This window comes from Diplotaxodon limnothrissa, linkage group LG14 (assembly GCF_057381915.1).
Source record: "Diplotaxodon limnothrissa isolate DT_005_m linkage group LG14, D_limnothrissa_male_GT1.1, whole genome shotgun sequence".
NCBI lineage: Eukaryota > Metazoa > Chordata > Actinopteri > Cichliformes > Cichlidae > Diplotaxodon > Diplotaxodon limnothrissa.
The window spans coordinates 3,302,274-3,320,607 of NC_140609.1; the positions used below are offsets into that span (position 1 = coordinate 3,302,274).

An 18,334-nucleotide genomic window follows, 5' to 3' on the forward strand; every position below is an offset into this window, starting at 1 on the left:
TGGATAAGAGGGTTCTTTCTGGCTGAATTTGCCTTTTAAATATACTTACAGTCAGTCTTTTGTGGGAATTTATTTTGTAGGAAACGAATGAGTCGGCCTTATAGATGACATTTACAGGGCTGGTTGTTTGAAGGCAGGTCACGGTTTACTTGCTTTACTGTACTAGATGAAAATTGACTGAAGCCTTAAGTCTGGTCAGTTCTTAAGTGTGCATCACTGGGCATGGCCAGACTAATGTATTTTTGATGAACCATCAATACCAAGTACAGTTTTGTTGACAGTTAAATCAGAGGGGTAGAGGTACATTGAAGCCACCTGGTGAAATGCACATGTAGTAAAAATACTTAAGTTTCTAATAATGCAAATGATGTTGATTAATATTAACAATTACTTGCTTATCTTTCTGTTATCACTCATGTTTATTATTTGTCTTTTGCCATCTTCCAGGATGACACAGGTGTAAATCTTCTGACTCTCACTCATACCACACATTAGGAATTTTTAACTCTTGGGATAAAATGCTAAACTAGCTGTCATATCTATTAATTACACAAACAGTCTTTACTCCTCTCTTAACAATGTTTTTAGTTTGTAACATATATTATGGGCATTCTTGTCGACTTTTATTATAAATTAATTTACATTGATTGGAGCTGACTTGTTTTCTGATACGCTGCATATGTTAATCCCAAATGATTTACTTCCAATTCTTCATAAGATGGGAATTTTATTTCCTCTTAGATGTTTTAATTTTATGCTAAGAAAAAAGTAATGGTATTTAGTTTTTTAAATTGTATATGAATCCTGTTAGTGATATAAAGAAAAAGTGGAAGTAATTGGGAGTGACAGCAGCTGATCAGCGGTGTCAGGTCACACAAAATTCAGAGCTACAGTGGCTTGCAAAAGTATTCGGCCCCCTTGAACTTTTCCACATTTTGTCACACTACAGCCACAAACATGAATCCATTTTATTGGAATTCCACAGGAAAGATCAACACAAAGTGGTGCACACGTGAGAAGTGAAACGAAAATCATACATGATTCCAAACATTTTTTACAAATAAATAACTGCAAAGTGGGGTGTGCGTAATTATTCAGCCCCCTTTGGTCTGAGTGCAGTCAGTTGCCCATAGATGTTGCCTGATGAGTGCTAATGACTAAATAGAGTGCACCTGTGTGCAATCTAATGTCAGTACAAATACAGCTGCTCTGTGACGGCCTCAGAGGTTGTCTCAGAGAACATTGGGAGCAACAACACCATGAAGTCCAAAGAACACACCAGACAGGTCAGGGATAAAGTTACTGAGAAATTTAAAGCAGGCTTAGGCTACAAAAATATTTCCCCAGCCTTGAACATCCCACGGAGCACTGTTCAAGCGATCATTCAGAAATGGAAGGAGTGTGGCACAACTGTAAACCTACCAAGACAAGGCCGTCCACCTAAACTCACAGGCCGAACAAGGAGAGCGCTGATCAGAAATGCAGCCAAGAGGCCTGTGGTGACTCTGGACGAGCTGCAGAGATCTACAGCTCAGGTGGGGGAATCTGTCCATAGGACAACTATTAGTCGTGCACTGCACAAAGTTGGCCTTTATGGAAGAGTGGCAAGAAGAAAGCATTGTTAACAGTGTTAGGTTTTGTATTGTTGATTGCCATTTATGCTTAGAAATATTTACTCATATATGCTTAGAAGTATATAATCATTTGTAGATTGAAAGAATGTCTTATCCTAGGAGGTCTGTAACAACTCTGTGTAGCATGAAGAGGGGAGTGCGTTCACTCCTCTACAGAGTGTTCTGGCATAGATCACACACCACCTTGGAGAGGTCGTATCTTTTGTTCAGAACGACCTGCTAGACTCCTGGCACCAGCCTTTGGGGAGTCTTCACAGGGTCACATCTTGACCACACACACACACACACACACACACACACACACACACACACACACACACACACACACACACACACACACACACACACACACACACACACACAGGCAAGGTACTCTTTGTGTGTATGTAGACGTCATATGTTAATGAACCTATGCATATTCATGTAACCTCAATAAAAGAGCAGTGTTACGGGAGAACGGACGAGAGCAACTGGGGTCAAGTGAAGGAACGGCGTTTGTCCGGTTCTCTCCCGTGCACGAGAAACATGAAGAACTTTGCCTACTTCGTGTCTTGCTTGCTGTGTAATTGTATTGCCTTCAACGTTCCAGCGAATAGGTTCAAGCTACAAACCTATCAAACAGAAAACCATAAGAAGTCCCGTTTGCAGTTTGCCACAAGCCATGTGGGGAACACTGCAAACATGTGGAAGAAGCTGCTCTGGTCAGATGAGACCAAAATGGAACTTTTTGGCCAAAATGCAAAACGCTATGTGTGTCGGAAAACTAACACTACACATCACTCTGAACACACCATCCCCACTGTCAAACATGGTGGTGGCAGCATCATGCTCTGGGGGTGCTTCTCTTCAGCAGGGACAGGGAAGCTGGTCAGAGTTGATGGGAAGATGGATGGAGCCAAATACAGGGCAATCTTGGAAGAAAATCTCTTGGAGTCTGCAAAAGACTTGAGACTGGGGCGGAGCTTCACCTTCCAGCAGGACAACGACCCTAAACATAAAGCCAGGGCAACAATGGAACGGTTTAAAACAAAATATATCCATGTGTTAGAACGGCCCAGTCAAAGTCCAGATCTAAATCCAATCCAGAATCTGTGGCAAGATCTGAAAACTGCTGTTCACAAACGCTGCCCATCTAATCTGACTGAGCTGGAGCTGTTTTGCAAAGAAGAATGGGCAAAGATTTCAGTCTGTAGATGTGCAAAACTGGTAGAGACAGACCATAAAAGACTGGCAGCTGTAATTGCAGCAAAAAGTGGTTCTACAAAGTATTGACTCAGGAGGCTGAATAATTACGCACACCCCACTTTGCAGTTATTTATTTGTAAAAAATGTTTGGAATCATGTATGATTTTCGTTCCACTTCTCACGTGTACACCACTTTGTGTTGGTCTTTCATGTGGAATTCCAATAAAATTGATTCATGTTTGTGGCTGTAATGTGACAAAATGTGGAAAAGTTCCAGGGTGACGAATACTTTTGCAAGCCACTATAGATCCGTGGATGCTGAGGTGCACAGAAGTTACCAACTTTCTGCAAAGTCAGTAGCTACAGACCTTCAGACATCACGTGGCTTCAAATTAGGGTAAGTATTACCCAGATTAGTTCAGCAGCAGTAAATGGAGAGCTTCATGGAATGGGTTTGCATGCCTGAGCAGCTGGTTCCAAGGCGTACACCACTAAGCACAATATAAAGTTTTGGAACGCAGTAGTGTAAAGCAGGCTGCCACTGGATTCTAGAGCAGTGAAGACAAGTTCTCTGGAGCGATGAATTATACTTCTCTGTCTGGAAATCCAGTCTGGGTTTGGTGGAGGGGAGATTATAGTGTGGGGTCGTTTTCAGGAGTTCAGTTTCAGATGTTTCCTTAGTTCCAGTGAAGGGAACTCCTAATGATTCAGCGTACCAGGGTTACCGAGTTAAGAGGAGTAACTCATCTCTGAATTGTTTGATGTGGAAGGACTTACCTGGTGTGCACACAATCCTGACCTCAACCCGACAGAACATCTTTGTGGTGAATTAGAGCAGAGACAGCGATACAGGCCTTCTCGTGCAGGATCAGTGTCTGACCTCACAAATTTGCTTCTGAAAAAAACAGTGAAAAATTAATTAACATTCTTCTGGATAGTTGGTGGACAGCTTTCTCAGAGGAGTTGAAACTGGATCGGCCAACATCATTCAAATGGATTGAGAATGTTTTCTGAAGTTTTTCAGGTTCTCCAAGTAGACCCCCTACTAGCTCTAGAGAAACTCCCAACAGCCATCAGTACAGCAAATCGTATAATCATGTATTCAGATTACACTGAATCCCATTAGAGATTTATCTGTTTATCTATTTCTCTCACAAGTGTTGAAGACATTTTGTGAAAGCTCTCCACAAAGCTGACTCAGATTACCTTAGATTTCAGTTTGTGAAAAAAAATTCTGAAAGTGGGTTGTCAGATCTTTTTCATTTTAAGAAACTCATCGATCATAGATAAAATTTCACAAGCATTATAAATGTTCAAATATTCTGCCATGACATTTTTATGCAAGTTGAAATTGGAGCGGTTAACTTGGTTTATTGGACATGGAATGACTCATATTAGAAAATGACGATGGAGGAATCACTTCCCTAAACCTAACTATAGTACTATTACTTTAATTAAATTTATTGTGTACTACTGTCTTATCCATTATTGTAAAAATGTTCTGACAAGAGGATTTTCAGGAAAACTGTTAAATGTCCAGTTTTTATTTCATTAGTCAGAGCAGAGTGTGACTAAACCTGTGGGATCATATACATTTAGATGGAAGCAGTTGGGTACTCTGTATGTTGATTCATTTAAACTAACATATTCATCGTGCTGTAGCCAGGTTTCTGTGAAGCAGAATAAATCAATACCTTAATCAATTGTTAAATAATTTCATTTCAAAGAGAGCTTTTTTTTTGTCTAATAGTCCACATTTTATTGATTTACTTATTCGTGCAGTTGAGTATGTTATTTTTTTCACTGTGGATTTTTATACCTAAATGTTTTTGCTGGTTTTGGGTTTGTCTTTTGGTGGTGTGGGAGCAGATACAGTCTCTGTGGGGAGTGGGTTTCAAGGAGATGACAGGAGGAGAGAAACTGCAGAGAGGTGCACATGACTGCAACTCTGCTTCCTTGCCTCAACTCTAGATTTTGAGGTGTTTAATAAATTTGACCAAATTTCTAAAAATGAGAGCACCTCAGATTTTGTACCAAGCTCACGTCCTTTTGTGGACACAGCTCAGCACATGTAGCTTACAGTAAATACTTGAAAGTTTGTAATTAATTGAGTTACACAGATTATGCTACACAACACACAACTTGTAACAGGAACAGGAAGTGATCCAATATTGCACTGAGAGCCAAGTTATATATAACCACAACCATTTACACACTAATAAATATGGTTAGAGATGTTTCTTTGTTTAGTCCACATGGCCTGCTGTGCTCGGTATTTGGTTCATGTTCTTTTAAATCACCAACATGACAAATCATTCATAAAATGTTCTAAAGCTACCCTTGAATCTTCTAAACACATTTAATTCAAGCTTTAAAACACTGTGTAATGATTTTGCTAAACCAATGATTGTGAATCTAATGAAATATTAGATTTTTCACACACACACACATAGTTTTCATTAATTAAATGCCAGTTATGCTATTAACACTTTCGAATAATAAATTATAGTTGTTGAAAATTACATCAACAATCACTCAAAATGTCGAGATAAAGACTTCCAACTACATTACAAACCATTTAAACCCATTTATTATGTTTAAAATGCTTAAGAGAGTTTTAGAGGATTCAAATTATTATATAAGTATCTAGCCTATAATCTACACTTATTGCTTAATAAAGAGGTGCTTAGCATTTAAAAATATTTGTGACTGAAATACATTGTAGGGAATAACCTGAGAATCTACAGCGTCAAGGTGGTCTTCATTCAGTGAAGCACAATATCCAGCCCCGCTGTTCTCTGTGTACCATCCCACCAGCAGTGTTTCATAGGTGCAACAACACCCAGCTTGCTGCCCTGTGTGGCAGATGGCCAGGACAGACTACACTGAGCAAGGCACTGTGGGAATGGAGAGAAGCTCCATAGGAAGCTGAGCTGCACACAAAAACACACACATGCAGATACCTGTGTTCGTGTAAGCTGGTGACACCAACATAGTTAGACTGAAATTCCAAAGTGTCTGACATTTTCTGCATTTAAAGCAACAGCTAAAAACTCCCAATACTGGAACTGATGTTTTTCAAAGTGGAGTAACTATCTACAGGGTGGGCCATTTATATGGATACAGTGTAATAACATGGGAATGGTTGGTGATATTAAAGTCCTGTTTGTGGCACATTAGTATATGTGAGGGGGCAAACTTCTCAAGATAGGTGGTGACCATGGTGGCCATTTAGAAGTCGGCCATCTTGGATACAACTTCTGTTTTTTCAATAGGAAGAGGGTCATCAAACTTATTGGTAATGTCACAAGAACAACAATGGTGTGCTTGGTTTCAACGTAACTTTATTATTTCATGAGTTATTTACAAGTTTCTGACCACTTATAAAATGTGTTCAATGTGCTGCCCATTGTGTTGGATTGCCAATGCAACCCTCTTCTCCCACTCTTCACACACTAATAGCAACACCACAGGAGAAATGCCAGCACAGGCATCCAGTATCCGTAGTTTCAGGTGCTGCACATCTTGCATCTTCACACCACAGACAATTGCCTTCAGATGACCCCAAAGATAAAAGTCTAAGGGGGTCAGATCGGGAGACCTTGGGGGCCATTCAACTGGCCCACGACGACCAATCCACTTTCCAGGAAACTGTTCATCTAGGAATGCTTGGACCTGGCACCCATAATGCGGTGGTGCACCATCTTGCTGGAAAAACTCAGGGAACGTGCCAGCTTCAGTGCATAAAGAGGGAAACACATCATCATCTAGCAATTTCAAATATCCAGTGGCCTTGAGGTTTCCATTGATGAAGAATGGACCCACTATCGTTGTACCCCATATACCACACCAAACCATCACTTTTGTTGTTCCAACAGTCTTGGAGGGATCCATCCAATGTGGGTTAGTGTCAGACCATTAGCGGTGGTTTTGTTTGTTAACTTCACCATTCACATAAAAGTTTGCCTCATCACTGAACAAAATATTCTGCGTGAGCTGAGGGTCCTGTTCCAATTTTTGATTTGCCCATTCTGCAAATTCTGTGCGCCGATCTGGGTCATCCTCGTTGAGATGCTGCAGTAGCTGGAGTTTGCAAGGGTGCCATTTGTGAGTAGCTAATATCTGCCGAAGGGATGTTCGACTAATGCCACTCTCCAGTGACATGCGGCTTATACTAGTGACTCAATAGGATAGTGGTGTACATACTCACCTATTAAACAAAAGATCCTCAATTTGATCCCATGAAAAGACAAATTCCTTTGGGTTTGAAAAAGTCTGTCAAATTCAACATGTTGCAATCCAATATAAGAGCTGCAAAAACAGCAATAAAATACAAATAAAATAAAATACAAATAAAATAAAAATAGCTGGTAGTGGCAGAGATGGGGAGGTGGTGGTTGAATGATAGTCTGAAATGCAGAATGATATACAAATATAAAAACATTTAAATAAAATAGATTTATATTATTTTTTTATTAAAATCATCACCTCACAAACACTTTTGAAAGACCTGAGCACTAATTTGAGAGCTAAAAGTAGTACATGAGCTTTAAATTATATTGGCCCAATAGATGGATTATGGTTTATTGTAAATTAAACACAGTAGGTCTGTGTTCTAATATCTGGCAGCAGTCCTGTATTGGAGGTAATCTTTTTGTGTTTTTCTTTTTGTCAACTACATTTTCCATGTCTGTGGCTCAGTTCTGTTGTCATAATGGGGACGATCGTGGCCCAAGAGTTGGCAGTTCGTCTTGTAATTGAAAGGTTGCTGGTTTGAGCCCTGGCTCGGACAGTCTCGGTCGTTGTGTCCTTGGGCAAGACACTTCACCTACCGCCTACTGGTCTTGGCCAGAGGGGCCGATGGCGCGATATAGCAGCCTCGCTTCTGTCAGTCTGCCCCAGGGCAGCTGTGGCTACAACTGTAGCTGCCTCCACTAGTGTGTGAATGTGAGAGATGAATAGTGTAATTGTAATGCGCTTTGAGGGTCTCGAGAAGTGCTATATAAATGCAATCCATTATTATTATAATGGTAACACAGTAACACATATCCTCATGTTTTCAAAGCCAGTCTCTGTTCCCTGTTCTTTAAATCACTGTGATTATGTCATTTGTGCACCACTTCGATCTAGATGTTAAGAGGGAATAGTTATTCATCCTGTACCTTATCTCCCCTTATTGAATTATCAGTTGTTATCAGGTGTGATAGTGCTCACTCAGTAGGCCACAATCACTTAATTATATGGTGGTTTTGGCATGGAACTGTCAACAATGAATTTTTTTCAGAAACCATCCTTAGCTGTGGTTTGATTGAAACGGGGAATAGACTTTGACTGAATTGAAATCCTGATAAGTGAGTGAAATAAGTATTTAATCCCCAAGTAAAACATGACGTGGTGTACTTGGTGGGAAAACCCCTTGTTTGCAGGCACAGTGGTAAGACATCTCTTGTAGTTGGTCATCAGGTTTGCACACATCTCATGAGGGATTTTGACCCTCTCCTGTGTAGAGAAACCCTCTGAATCCTTTAGATTGGCTGCCACTTGGTCACTCCAACCTAAAGGATTGAAGTGTGGAGACCGGCTAGGCCATTCCATGACCTCAATGTGTATCAACTTTAAACACTGTTTTCTTGCTTTGGAGGTATGTTTTGGGTTACTATCATGTAACGCCACTTAATTAGGTTGCTGCTGATCTTTTTAATCAAACAGTCATATGACGTTGAAACAGATGGGCTATAGCAGCAGAAAAACCATACCAGGAAACTGAGGTTACAATTGCAATTGACAATAGAAGAGTGAAAAAATGTCTTGTCTGACAAGTTCAACTGTTACACTTGGATGGGTCTTAAGTTTCATTTCAAAATGGATAGATCATGTAAAGGAAGTGAACACCCATCCATCCATTCTCTTCCACTTATCCTTATCATGGTTGTGGGTGGGCTGGAGTCTATCCCAGCTACCACAGGAGAGGCAGGGTACACCCTGGACAGGTCGCCAATCTGTCTCTAACACAGAGGCAGACAACCATTCACACTCACATTCACACCTGTGGGCAATTTAGAATCACCAATTAACCTAACCCCACTAATTACAAGTCTTTGGACTGTGGGAGGAAGCCAGAGTACCCAGAGAGAAGTCACGGAAACACGGGGAGAAGATGTACACTCCACACAAAAAGGCCCTGGAGTCAAACTCAGGATCTTCTTGCTATGAGGCGACAGTGCTAACCACCATGTCACCGTGATGCCCTGGAAGTGAACATTATTTACTAAAATACAGATTTGGGTAATAAACTATACTGCAATGAGACTTCAGTGAAAATACATACATGAGTAGTGCATAGAAACTCCATCCCCTCTGGCTGACTGATTTCTCATCTGAGAGGGGGATACCTGAGAGACATGGTTTCAAATTTGGAGTGAAATGAGCATGAAATATCAAGTAGATGATCAATAAGGAGAGAATCATTCAACAGGTGAGGAGAGGGGGATGCAAAAGAGAATTTGAATCATGATGAAAAAAAGAGATGCCCCAATAAGTGAATGCATCAGTGGTATCGTTTAGCAGCTACGTGTCATGGTCAGTTAACTTTATCAGCCTGAAGCACTATGGAGTGAAGTGTAATGAGGGATATTTTTCTTTTTTCATTTGGGATATTGCAAGTTGTGAAGTCATTTTGGCCAAACTGGAAAAGCAGATATGAACGAATTGCTTATTTTTCTTTTTTCCCTATCCGGTCTTTAAGTGATGACGTGACGAATCCTGCTTCCGGGCCTAAAGTAGTCTGCGTTTAATATGGGTTTTATGTTGTTAACATGTTAAATGCTTTGTATTTTCTTCTATTTAATCTCAAAAAGCTCCTAAAAACAGTCAGTGATCACTGTTGACCTCCCTCTGCTTTTATTACTACTAATATTTTAAAGCTCAGTTTTTAACACCTTACGATGTAGGTACAGCCCAGCCCATGCAGCACTATATGAATGACTAACCCTATTCATCCTTGTGGATGAATTATTGTTCTCCTGGCCGAAGTTTGGTTTTACATGAGATTAAATTTGTTCCTGACCACCGAGAATCCTCACGTTAACTTTTATCAAGTGGAAAAAAGTTAGCGTGTTTATATTGTGTTCACATAGCTGTGTCGCTAGCGGTCATGTAGCACATCATTATATACCAGCTAGTCAAACTTCAGTAACCCTACAAACGTCACTGCTGTTTAGTTTTCTGTCTTCATTTATGTTGGAAGTGATAACAGAGCTGTACGTTTGAATTTGTTTCCAAAACCCCGCAGTCAGGACATGCTATATTGTATTTAGATGGGAGCTAGCGAGCTAACTTGCTGCTAATTTCTAACTCCGTTAAATGTCATAAATTCCGTTTTCATGGATGCCTGGATGATAAACTCAATTGTTACACCTAGTAGAGCAGAACGCTGATCATTTTATTACAGATGAAAGAATTTAGATAGTTTTTCAACTCTCAGTGATGCCACAGTGATCGTTTGATTTACGGACCTGCAGCGGAGTTTGAGCCCAGACACGGCTAGTGACGTCAGACTTAAAGACCAGATAGCTGACTGACCAACTTGGGCGGATTAATAGTGAATAATTAATACTGAAAGTTCTTATGTTCAAATGACTCATACCATTTTGTAAATACAGCGATAAATATCATTCATGAAAAAATGGATTTTAGATGCATATTGTTGAAAGTAATACATACATGGAAGCTGTGGTGGGGGGAGTGCACATTTTCAAATTCAAACATGTTAAAATTGCCAACACCCTGAGACTATATGGTAAACCCAAGGAAGGAGGCTGAGGACTAGTGAGTGTCAGGACCACTATTAAGGATGAAAAAATAAGGATGCGTGAGTTTGTCCGGAAGATGGACACAACTGACCATGTGCTTAGTGAATACCTCAAGCAGCAGAAATCCAACAAACAAGAAGAGCAAGAAGAGAAGCCATCATGGAAGCACAAGCCCCTGCACATCTGGCATGTACAAAAGTGGGTGATATCAAGAAAGCTGTTTTTAGTCCTGCTTATGAGACATAGGGCAAATAAGTTCTTAATATAATATTTAAATGATGCACTGTCTGATCAGAGCACACAAACATGACAACATAACCACTTGCGAGAAGAAATGGGAGATATTCCTCCTTGAAACAAAGTTGCCGGTAACACACACACACTCAGACATACGTAGCCACACTTACGGTGTGTTCACACCGAACGCGATGGACGCGAATAGAGCGTCAGGTTTACATATAAAGTCAATGGAAAGGCGCGATGACGCGCGATTGCGGGTCCCGCGAAAATTCGGAAGCAGATTTGCGTCGCGAAAACGCCAAAACGCGTGAAACGCGCGTCAGTGTAGCGCGTCTGGCGCGTTTGACGCGCGAATAAAACCACGCGCGTGAGTTTTTGTGTTGCACTTTGTGCATACGCGCGTTTCGCGTCTACCGCTCGAGTTGGAAAAATCTGAACTCCAGCGTCAAATCGCGCCGCGACAACCAATCAGGAGCCTGGTGACGTGGCTCTGACCTAGGTCAAAGGGGCAGATCCAGCCAAAGCCCTTCATTCTTCATTCAGTATGGAGGAAAAGCTGATCAGCGCCGTGGCTAACCACCCCGAGCTATACGATGCCAGCTCCTATTTCTACCGAGACAGGAATAAAAAGGACCTAGCTTGGAGGCACATAAGTGAGGAGATCGGGAAACCTGGTAAGTTCATTCCTTCTTCTTTTTAATTTTCAGACTGACCCGATGAAGCCGTGCAAAAGCTAGCAAGCGCGCCTACTGTCCCGCGATTTTCCCACTGTTGTACAAATACCTTTCCGCTAACCAGATAATGCGTTTATTCAGAGGACATCTGCAGGAGAAAGTGGAAGAGCCTCAGGGACACCTATAATAAGGAGAAGAGGTCAGAGAAGGAGAAGAGGAGTGGGTCTGCAGCAGGATCGGGGAGGAGATGGAAGTTCTTCGCGGTCATGGGGTTTCTGGACCCCTTCCTCACCCCGCGGGAGACCAGCGGTAATATGGTGCGGACCGTGGAGAACTTCTCCCCCGAGGACCAGGGACAGCCCGAAGAGGCAGCAGGGGAGTGTCAGTCAGAAGGTATGTTTACAATTAATTAATGTAGGCAGTTAATTTATGCGTGTTGTCATACAGGAATATATTTTGTTTATTAATAAACAGTATAAAGTAGTCCCGCTGTTCATCCGTCACTGCCTCGCCTTTTCGCTGATTTTTTTTATTGCACCGTACAGCTTTCAACGATGCGCATTGCATTCTGCAGCCCAAATGACAAATCTCCTCCGTGTCGTGTCTCCTGCGCTTGCCAAACTTATCATGTTTGGTTTTGATAACCATCACTTCAAATAGAAAAAAACAGCACAAAAACACTCATAACTATGACCCTCATTCGGAAATAGACACCTGCACCGGGAGCAAAAAAGGCGCACAAAAGTGGCGCCGCAGACGGAGAAAAAGCGCGGCATAATACTTTTACGTTTTAAAATCGACAAAGGTTTGCACTTTGAGAATCAACTTGTGAGAACTGTGACTACTGTTCATGTGCTGCAATAAATGGGAGACCACTGTATATAATAATAAGTATATAATAATATAATATTCTCTATGACTATTGTCTTCAACCTGTTAACATTTAATATTGTCTTGATAGAGTCAAGTTATCATGCAGCAGAGTCCTCCCCTGTTGCTTCTCCTGACTCCCCAGTCCCTGGTCCCTCCACTCCTGCTGCTGCACCCACAGGTATGAACATCAAGCACTGATAGCTTTTTACTTGCTTGGATTCCCTTGTGATCACCTTTACTAAATATCTACAACCAATCTGTTCATATCCTGGTTTTTTTCAATTTTGAAAATGACAATCTAGTAGCAGCCTTCTCATTTCTTTGTGGTGTTTTGTTCTGTTTTTTACAGGCCCACAGAGGAGGAGAGCTCGAAGGCGGTCGAGGGAAGGGTCCCAGGATGGTCCATCGGCGGTGGAGCTGGCTATCCTGGAGTCCCTAAAGAGGCCACGCCCGTCTGCAACAGAGTATTTCCTCCTCGGCCTTGTTCCTGCTCTGGAGAGCATGCCGCCTCAGACACGAGAATTCGTGAAATTCCAAATTCATAAATTAGTTTTTGACAACAGCACAGCTGTGCTAAATTTGGAAACATTGGACCCTAATGATCAGTAGTTTTCTGATGAGGCAGCAGCTCTCCAGGGCAGAAACAATGTTCTTATTCTTCTCCTCCTTCTCCCCTGAGGCTCTTCCACTCCAAGCTGGGTCCTTTTTATTCCTTTCTCTCTGTAAATAGTTAAATTTCATATATTTATGTTGAATCTTTTTATTACTGAATTTATATATTTTATCAAATAAACATTTATAATGACAAATGTCTCAGTTCTACTACACAGCAAATATTGGCACCTGACTTGACACAAGTAGAATTTATTTCATATTATACTAATGACAAAATATACTGATACAGTGGGATGCAAAAGTTTGGGCAACCTTGTTAATAGCCATCATTGTCCTGTACAAATCGTTATTTGTCACAATTTAAATTGTCAGTTAAATACATCATATAGGAGACACACACAGTGATATTTGAGAAGTGAAATGCAGTTCACTGGATTTACAGAAAGTGTGCAATAACTTTACACTAAATAAAGCAGGTGCATATATTGGCAACACATAAAAAGAGAAATAACATAAATATGTAGTGTATATCAATGTGTGTGTCTCCTATATGATATATGTAATTGACATTTTTTACTGTAACCGATTCATACAGGAAAATAATGACTATTAATAAGGTTGCTCAAACTTTTGCATCACACTGGTTATAGGAACATAGTGAAGACAAGTTACTTAAGAGAATAAAGAGAGGTTAGGTTATTTTGGAGTAGAGATCCATTTATTAAGAAAATTTTAAAAAGGAGAAAGTTCCCTTGTAGTTGTGGAACATGGATCCTGAGTTGGGGGGTGCCTTCATCTGGACGTGCTTCCCATCCAGAGCTCCACAACAGAGGGGGAAGTTCCAGCGCTCCTGGAATCCCTCTGCGATGGACCGCCAGTCTTCAGTTGAAGGCACAGCCGTGAAATCGTCCACTAGACAGTCCCAGATGGCCGTCGCTACCTGGGGGATGATCTGGCTCACCGTGGACACACCGACTCGAAAACTGAACGCGATGGTCCTGAAGGAGTCCCCGGTGGCAAGGAACCTGGACAAAATTGTTTAAAATGTGTATTATGTGTACTGCAGTTACAAAATACATTATTGAAATTCCAAAATTACAAATTCCAAAACATAAATCTTACATAAAACATTTTGTAATTATAAGGATAATTACATGATATATATTTGATATAATCTAAAACAGTCTGCAGTGATTATATACAAATATTCAACTATCCCAGAAATTAAACCAGGTATAAATAAACAAAAGGAGTGTGTATCACTACAAAGATTAACCCACAGTGGTCCTAATACCAGTTTGATATCAGCAAACACCGAGAGCATACCTATGACACCACAGCCATGCTATCATTCAACCACTGATAACAGCATAAATCGAATTAAATCGGGACTTGATGAGACCATCTGAGTATCACTAGAAATATTATAAACAGTACCAGTTTGCTATCGGTAAACACCGAGAGCATTCACTGTTAGCATAGCACATCCATGTTAGCAGTGTATAAACGATACACTGCTAACATGGATGTGCTATGCCATCAGTAAACGCCGACAGCATTCACTGTTAGCATAGCACATCCATGTTAGCAGTGTATAAACGATAGTTTATACACGCCGACAGCATTCACTGTTATAGCACATCCATGTTAGCAGTGTATACACGATACACTGCTAACATGGATGTGCTATGCCATCAGTAAACGCCGACAGCATTCACTGTTAGCATAGCACATCCATGTTAGCAGTGTATAAACGATAGTTTATACACGCCGACAGCATTCACTGTTATAGCACATCCATGTTAGCAGTGTATACACGATACACTGCTAACATGGATGTGCTATGCCATCAGTAAACGCCGACAGCATTCACTGTTAGCATAGCACATCCATGTTAGCAGTGTATAAATGGATGGTTTAGCATATATTAGCACAGGTATCAATAAAGGACTACCGTATTGACCACTTTTACTAACCTCAGGCAGACGGACAGGCGCTCTGCAGGTGGGATTGAGCGCCTGTAATTGGTGTCTAGGCGGGCGATTCTGGGACCGACGCGGGAAAGCAGGTCCTCAAACTGGCCGGGTGACAGACGATGATATCGCTGGAATCTGCTGTCATCCAGGCGCAGCTCCTGGAGCAAATGGTGAAACTCACCAAACTGCTCACGCGCCTGGAGGACTTGATGGACCCAGGTACGGCGAGGACGTCTTTTACGCTGCTGCTCTGCTCTCCACAGTACATAGAGAAGGGAGACTCTCTCTTCAAGCGCTAGCTCGATAGCTGCCATCTTGCAAAACCAGGTCTGGCACAACTCCCTCCCACATTCCTCCCACATTTCCGGTTCACGCGCGTCAAAATATCATATTTTGACGCGCGATGGATTTTTCTTGGACACGCGTTGAGACGCGAATGTACACGCGTCAAATTAGGGGCGTTTTATTCGCGTCCATCGCGTTCGGTGTGAACACACCGTTAGTCTGAGCTCTGAGAAATGCAGGGAGAGAGGGGTGTCAATGCACACTGAGTGTTACCTGTGCTCAGGCATGGAGAGATCGAAGGGCAAAATCTCTGCAGGGAGGACAGTCTGGCACTGTGTGAGCAGGTAGGCATGAAAGGAGGTGAGCCCACCCTGTCCTACTGTATCAGCTGGCATCTAACAGATTAAACTTGGATGGGCAGATAGGTTTATAAATACATGCCGTCCCACACACACACACACACACACACACACACACACACACACACACACACACACACACACACACAGAGAACCAGATAAAACCTCCACCACAGAGCAGATTTCAGGCTCATCGTCTCCATTCTGTCAGGTTGGAGACGTGAAACGATGGTGGGTGTACTGGAGCAGTCCCAGTCAGGATTAGCAACACTATCGTGGGTGGGAATCAGTGTAGAATAGGAGTCTAAGCTGTGTTGCATGGGTGTTGGGTTTGACAAGGAGGAAAGGTAAAGGTGAGCGAGGGTAGAGGAGACTGAAGATTGTAAACCAAGGAGTGAGGCAAAGATTAAAATGTGGCAGTAGACAAAGAACACCGATACAGAGAATAGAGTGACAAATACTCATTATGAGCTTCGAATTACATTCAAAACATACATGCAAGGCTAAAAGCTAAAATATATTATCTGTGCTTATTAGAGGGCACATTGTTGCTCTTGATACTGTAAATGGCTAGGTATTATAAATACTTTGATTTTATTAATGCCAGTTTCATTTCCAGTGGAGTCTTACAAAGGGATTGACAAATTGTAGTAAAATAAAATTCATGACACATAAAAAAAACAAAAACTCATAATCATCACTACAATGCTTTTGGATAACATTGGTGTCAGTGTCATATCTCACTGTAACAGTGTAAATAACTTCCTGTCGCAAAATGCTGTTTTGGTTCAAGCCTATGGGTGTAACCATGAAGTTTTATGGATTAGTGAGGTATGTTGAGCTTGACGTCAAAGTTTTCAGTATCACAAAGACACCTTCCCTTTTGCTTTCCAATTCATTATAATTGTCACGGTTCTGGGTCATTTTGACCCAACATGTTCAGTTTCTTGTGTTTTGGTATTCTTCTGTACTTTGCTTTATGTTCTGATTCTTTAGTTGTGCTGTTCTGATTATTATTCTAGGTTTCAGTTTGGTCCTGGTTATGAGTTTAGTTCTTAGGTTTGTTTTTTGTGCCCTCATGTTTAGTGTAGGTTTACTTCAGTCTGCGTCTCTGTGATTTGTTTCTTGTTTCCTGTTTTACTTTGAAGGTCCATGTCTTATGTCAGTGTATTTAGTTTTACTTCCCCCTGTCTCATTAGCCCTAGTTTCTCCCAGCTATGTCTCCCTCCTGTTTCCTATTCCCTGATTACTCCACTGTGTATTTCAGCCCTGTCTTTGCCTTTGCTCTCTGTCATGTCGTTAATGTTTGCTACCCTCTTCTTGCTGTGTGTTTGTCTCGTGTTAGTTTCACCTTTGAGGTTTTTGTAAGCGTTTATTTTCATGAAGAGTTTTTCCAGCAATAAAAGCTGCATTTTGACTTTAAGTCCCGTCTCCAAGAGTCCTGCATTTTGGGTCCACCATTCCTGCCTGCCTGCCATACAGCCTATCATGGCAACTTACACTGAACACATAACATGGCTTGGAGTAGATTTTGTTCAGAGTTTTGGTTTAATATCAGCTATGAATGGTATATTTTCAATGTTTTTTTTTCTGGAGACTGGCTGATCAGGCCAAACAGCTGCACCGGACCATGCACGGCACACAGAGGGCTTCACTAATGACTGATACGCCGGCCACTCTCTCCCTGGGAACAGGAACTGGTGAAGGAACAGGCTTGACCCTAACCACCCCCACCCTTGGAACTGGCACAGGCAGGGACAGGTTGGATCCTATCTGCCTTCACTCTGAGAACTATGATGGGCGCAGGGTTCAACCGAACACCATCCACACCCGAGGAACAAGTACATGTGCAGGGATAAACTTGGCCTCAGCCGTCCTCAACCTGGAAGCCAGGAAAGGTGCAGGGACCTATAGATGCCAGCCACCCATACCCGAGGAACAGGCATGGGTGTAGTTTTTAAACACACTGGCTGTGACAAGTAAACAGTTCTTGCAGTGTCCAGCTCAGAAGCATAGTTCATAGCTTGTGACTGAACTGGCAGAGAAACACAAGCTGTCTCAGGGAAAGCTGGCCCACAAAAAACGGCTCTCAAATCAGCCAGTTCAGAAAAACCACACAAAGATCCAGTCCCCAACAACTCAGAAACACAATATGAAGCACGATCAGCCGCCGACTCTGATGCACAACAAGAAAATCCATCATTTTTATTCTTCAGCTCAGAAACACCACTCTCAGGCTTTTTTAAGTCAGTCTTTACATAAACTTCCCAGTCTTAATATCTATCTCCACTGACTTACAAGTAGAAGTCATAGTCTTTGAACTGGCTGATGCAGAAAAAGCAAACTGAGATGAGGCAGTGCTAGTCACAGGTGATGCAGACTCTGGAAATCCCACATTGGCAGGTTCAGGCAGCAGATGCCTCCAGAATGCCAGACGGCTGAGTGACTGGTGGGCCGGGCTATGTTGACAAGGGGGAATTATGGGGCATTGACCAGGTAGAGAGCTGCAATGATCACAACATGAAAAAGAAGAGAGGGAACTGAGGACTTAAATACACACATGACCTATTTAGGGAGATGGAACACAGTCAGGCAACCGGCAGGGGAAGCAAAACTAACACTGAGACTGAGAAATACAGACTTGACAAAGACAAAGGGAGAATAAACAGAGACATGATTAGG

The 18,334-nt window shown here is 41.7% G+C and overlaps 1 protein-coding gene across 1 annotated transcript; it reads left to right on the forward strand.

Moving 5' to 3' along the window:
- The first annotated feature begins 11,414 nt into the window (after nt 1-11,414).
- LOC146618237 (uncharacterized) lies at nt 11,415-17,606 on the forward strand. The gene is made up of 5 exons (XM_085371471.1): nt 11,415-11,544; nt 11,686-11,937; nt 12,506-12,595; nt 12,767-12,942; nt 17,262-17,606. Exons 1-5 carry the CDS (start codon nt 11,415-11,417, stop codon nt 17,604-17,606), a joined length of 993 nt encoding a protein of 330 aa, XP_085227597.1.
- The last annotated feature ends 728 nt before the right edge of the window (nt 17,607-18,334 follow it).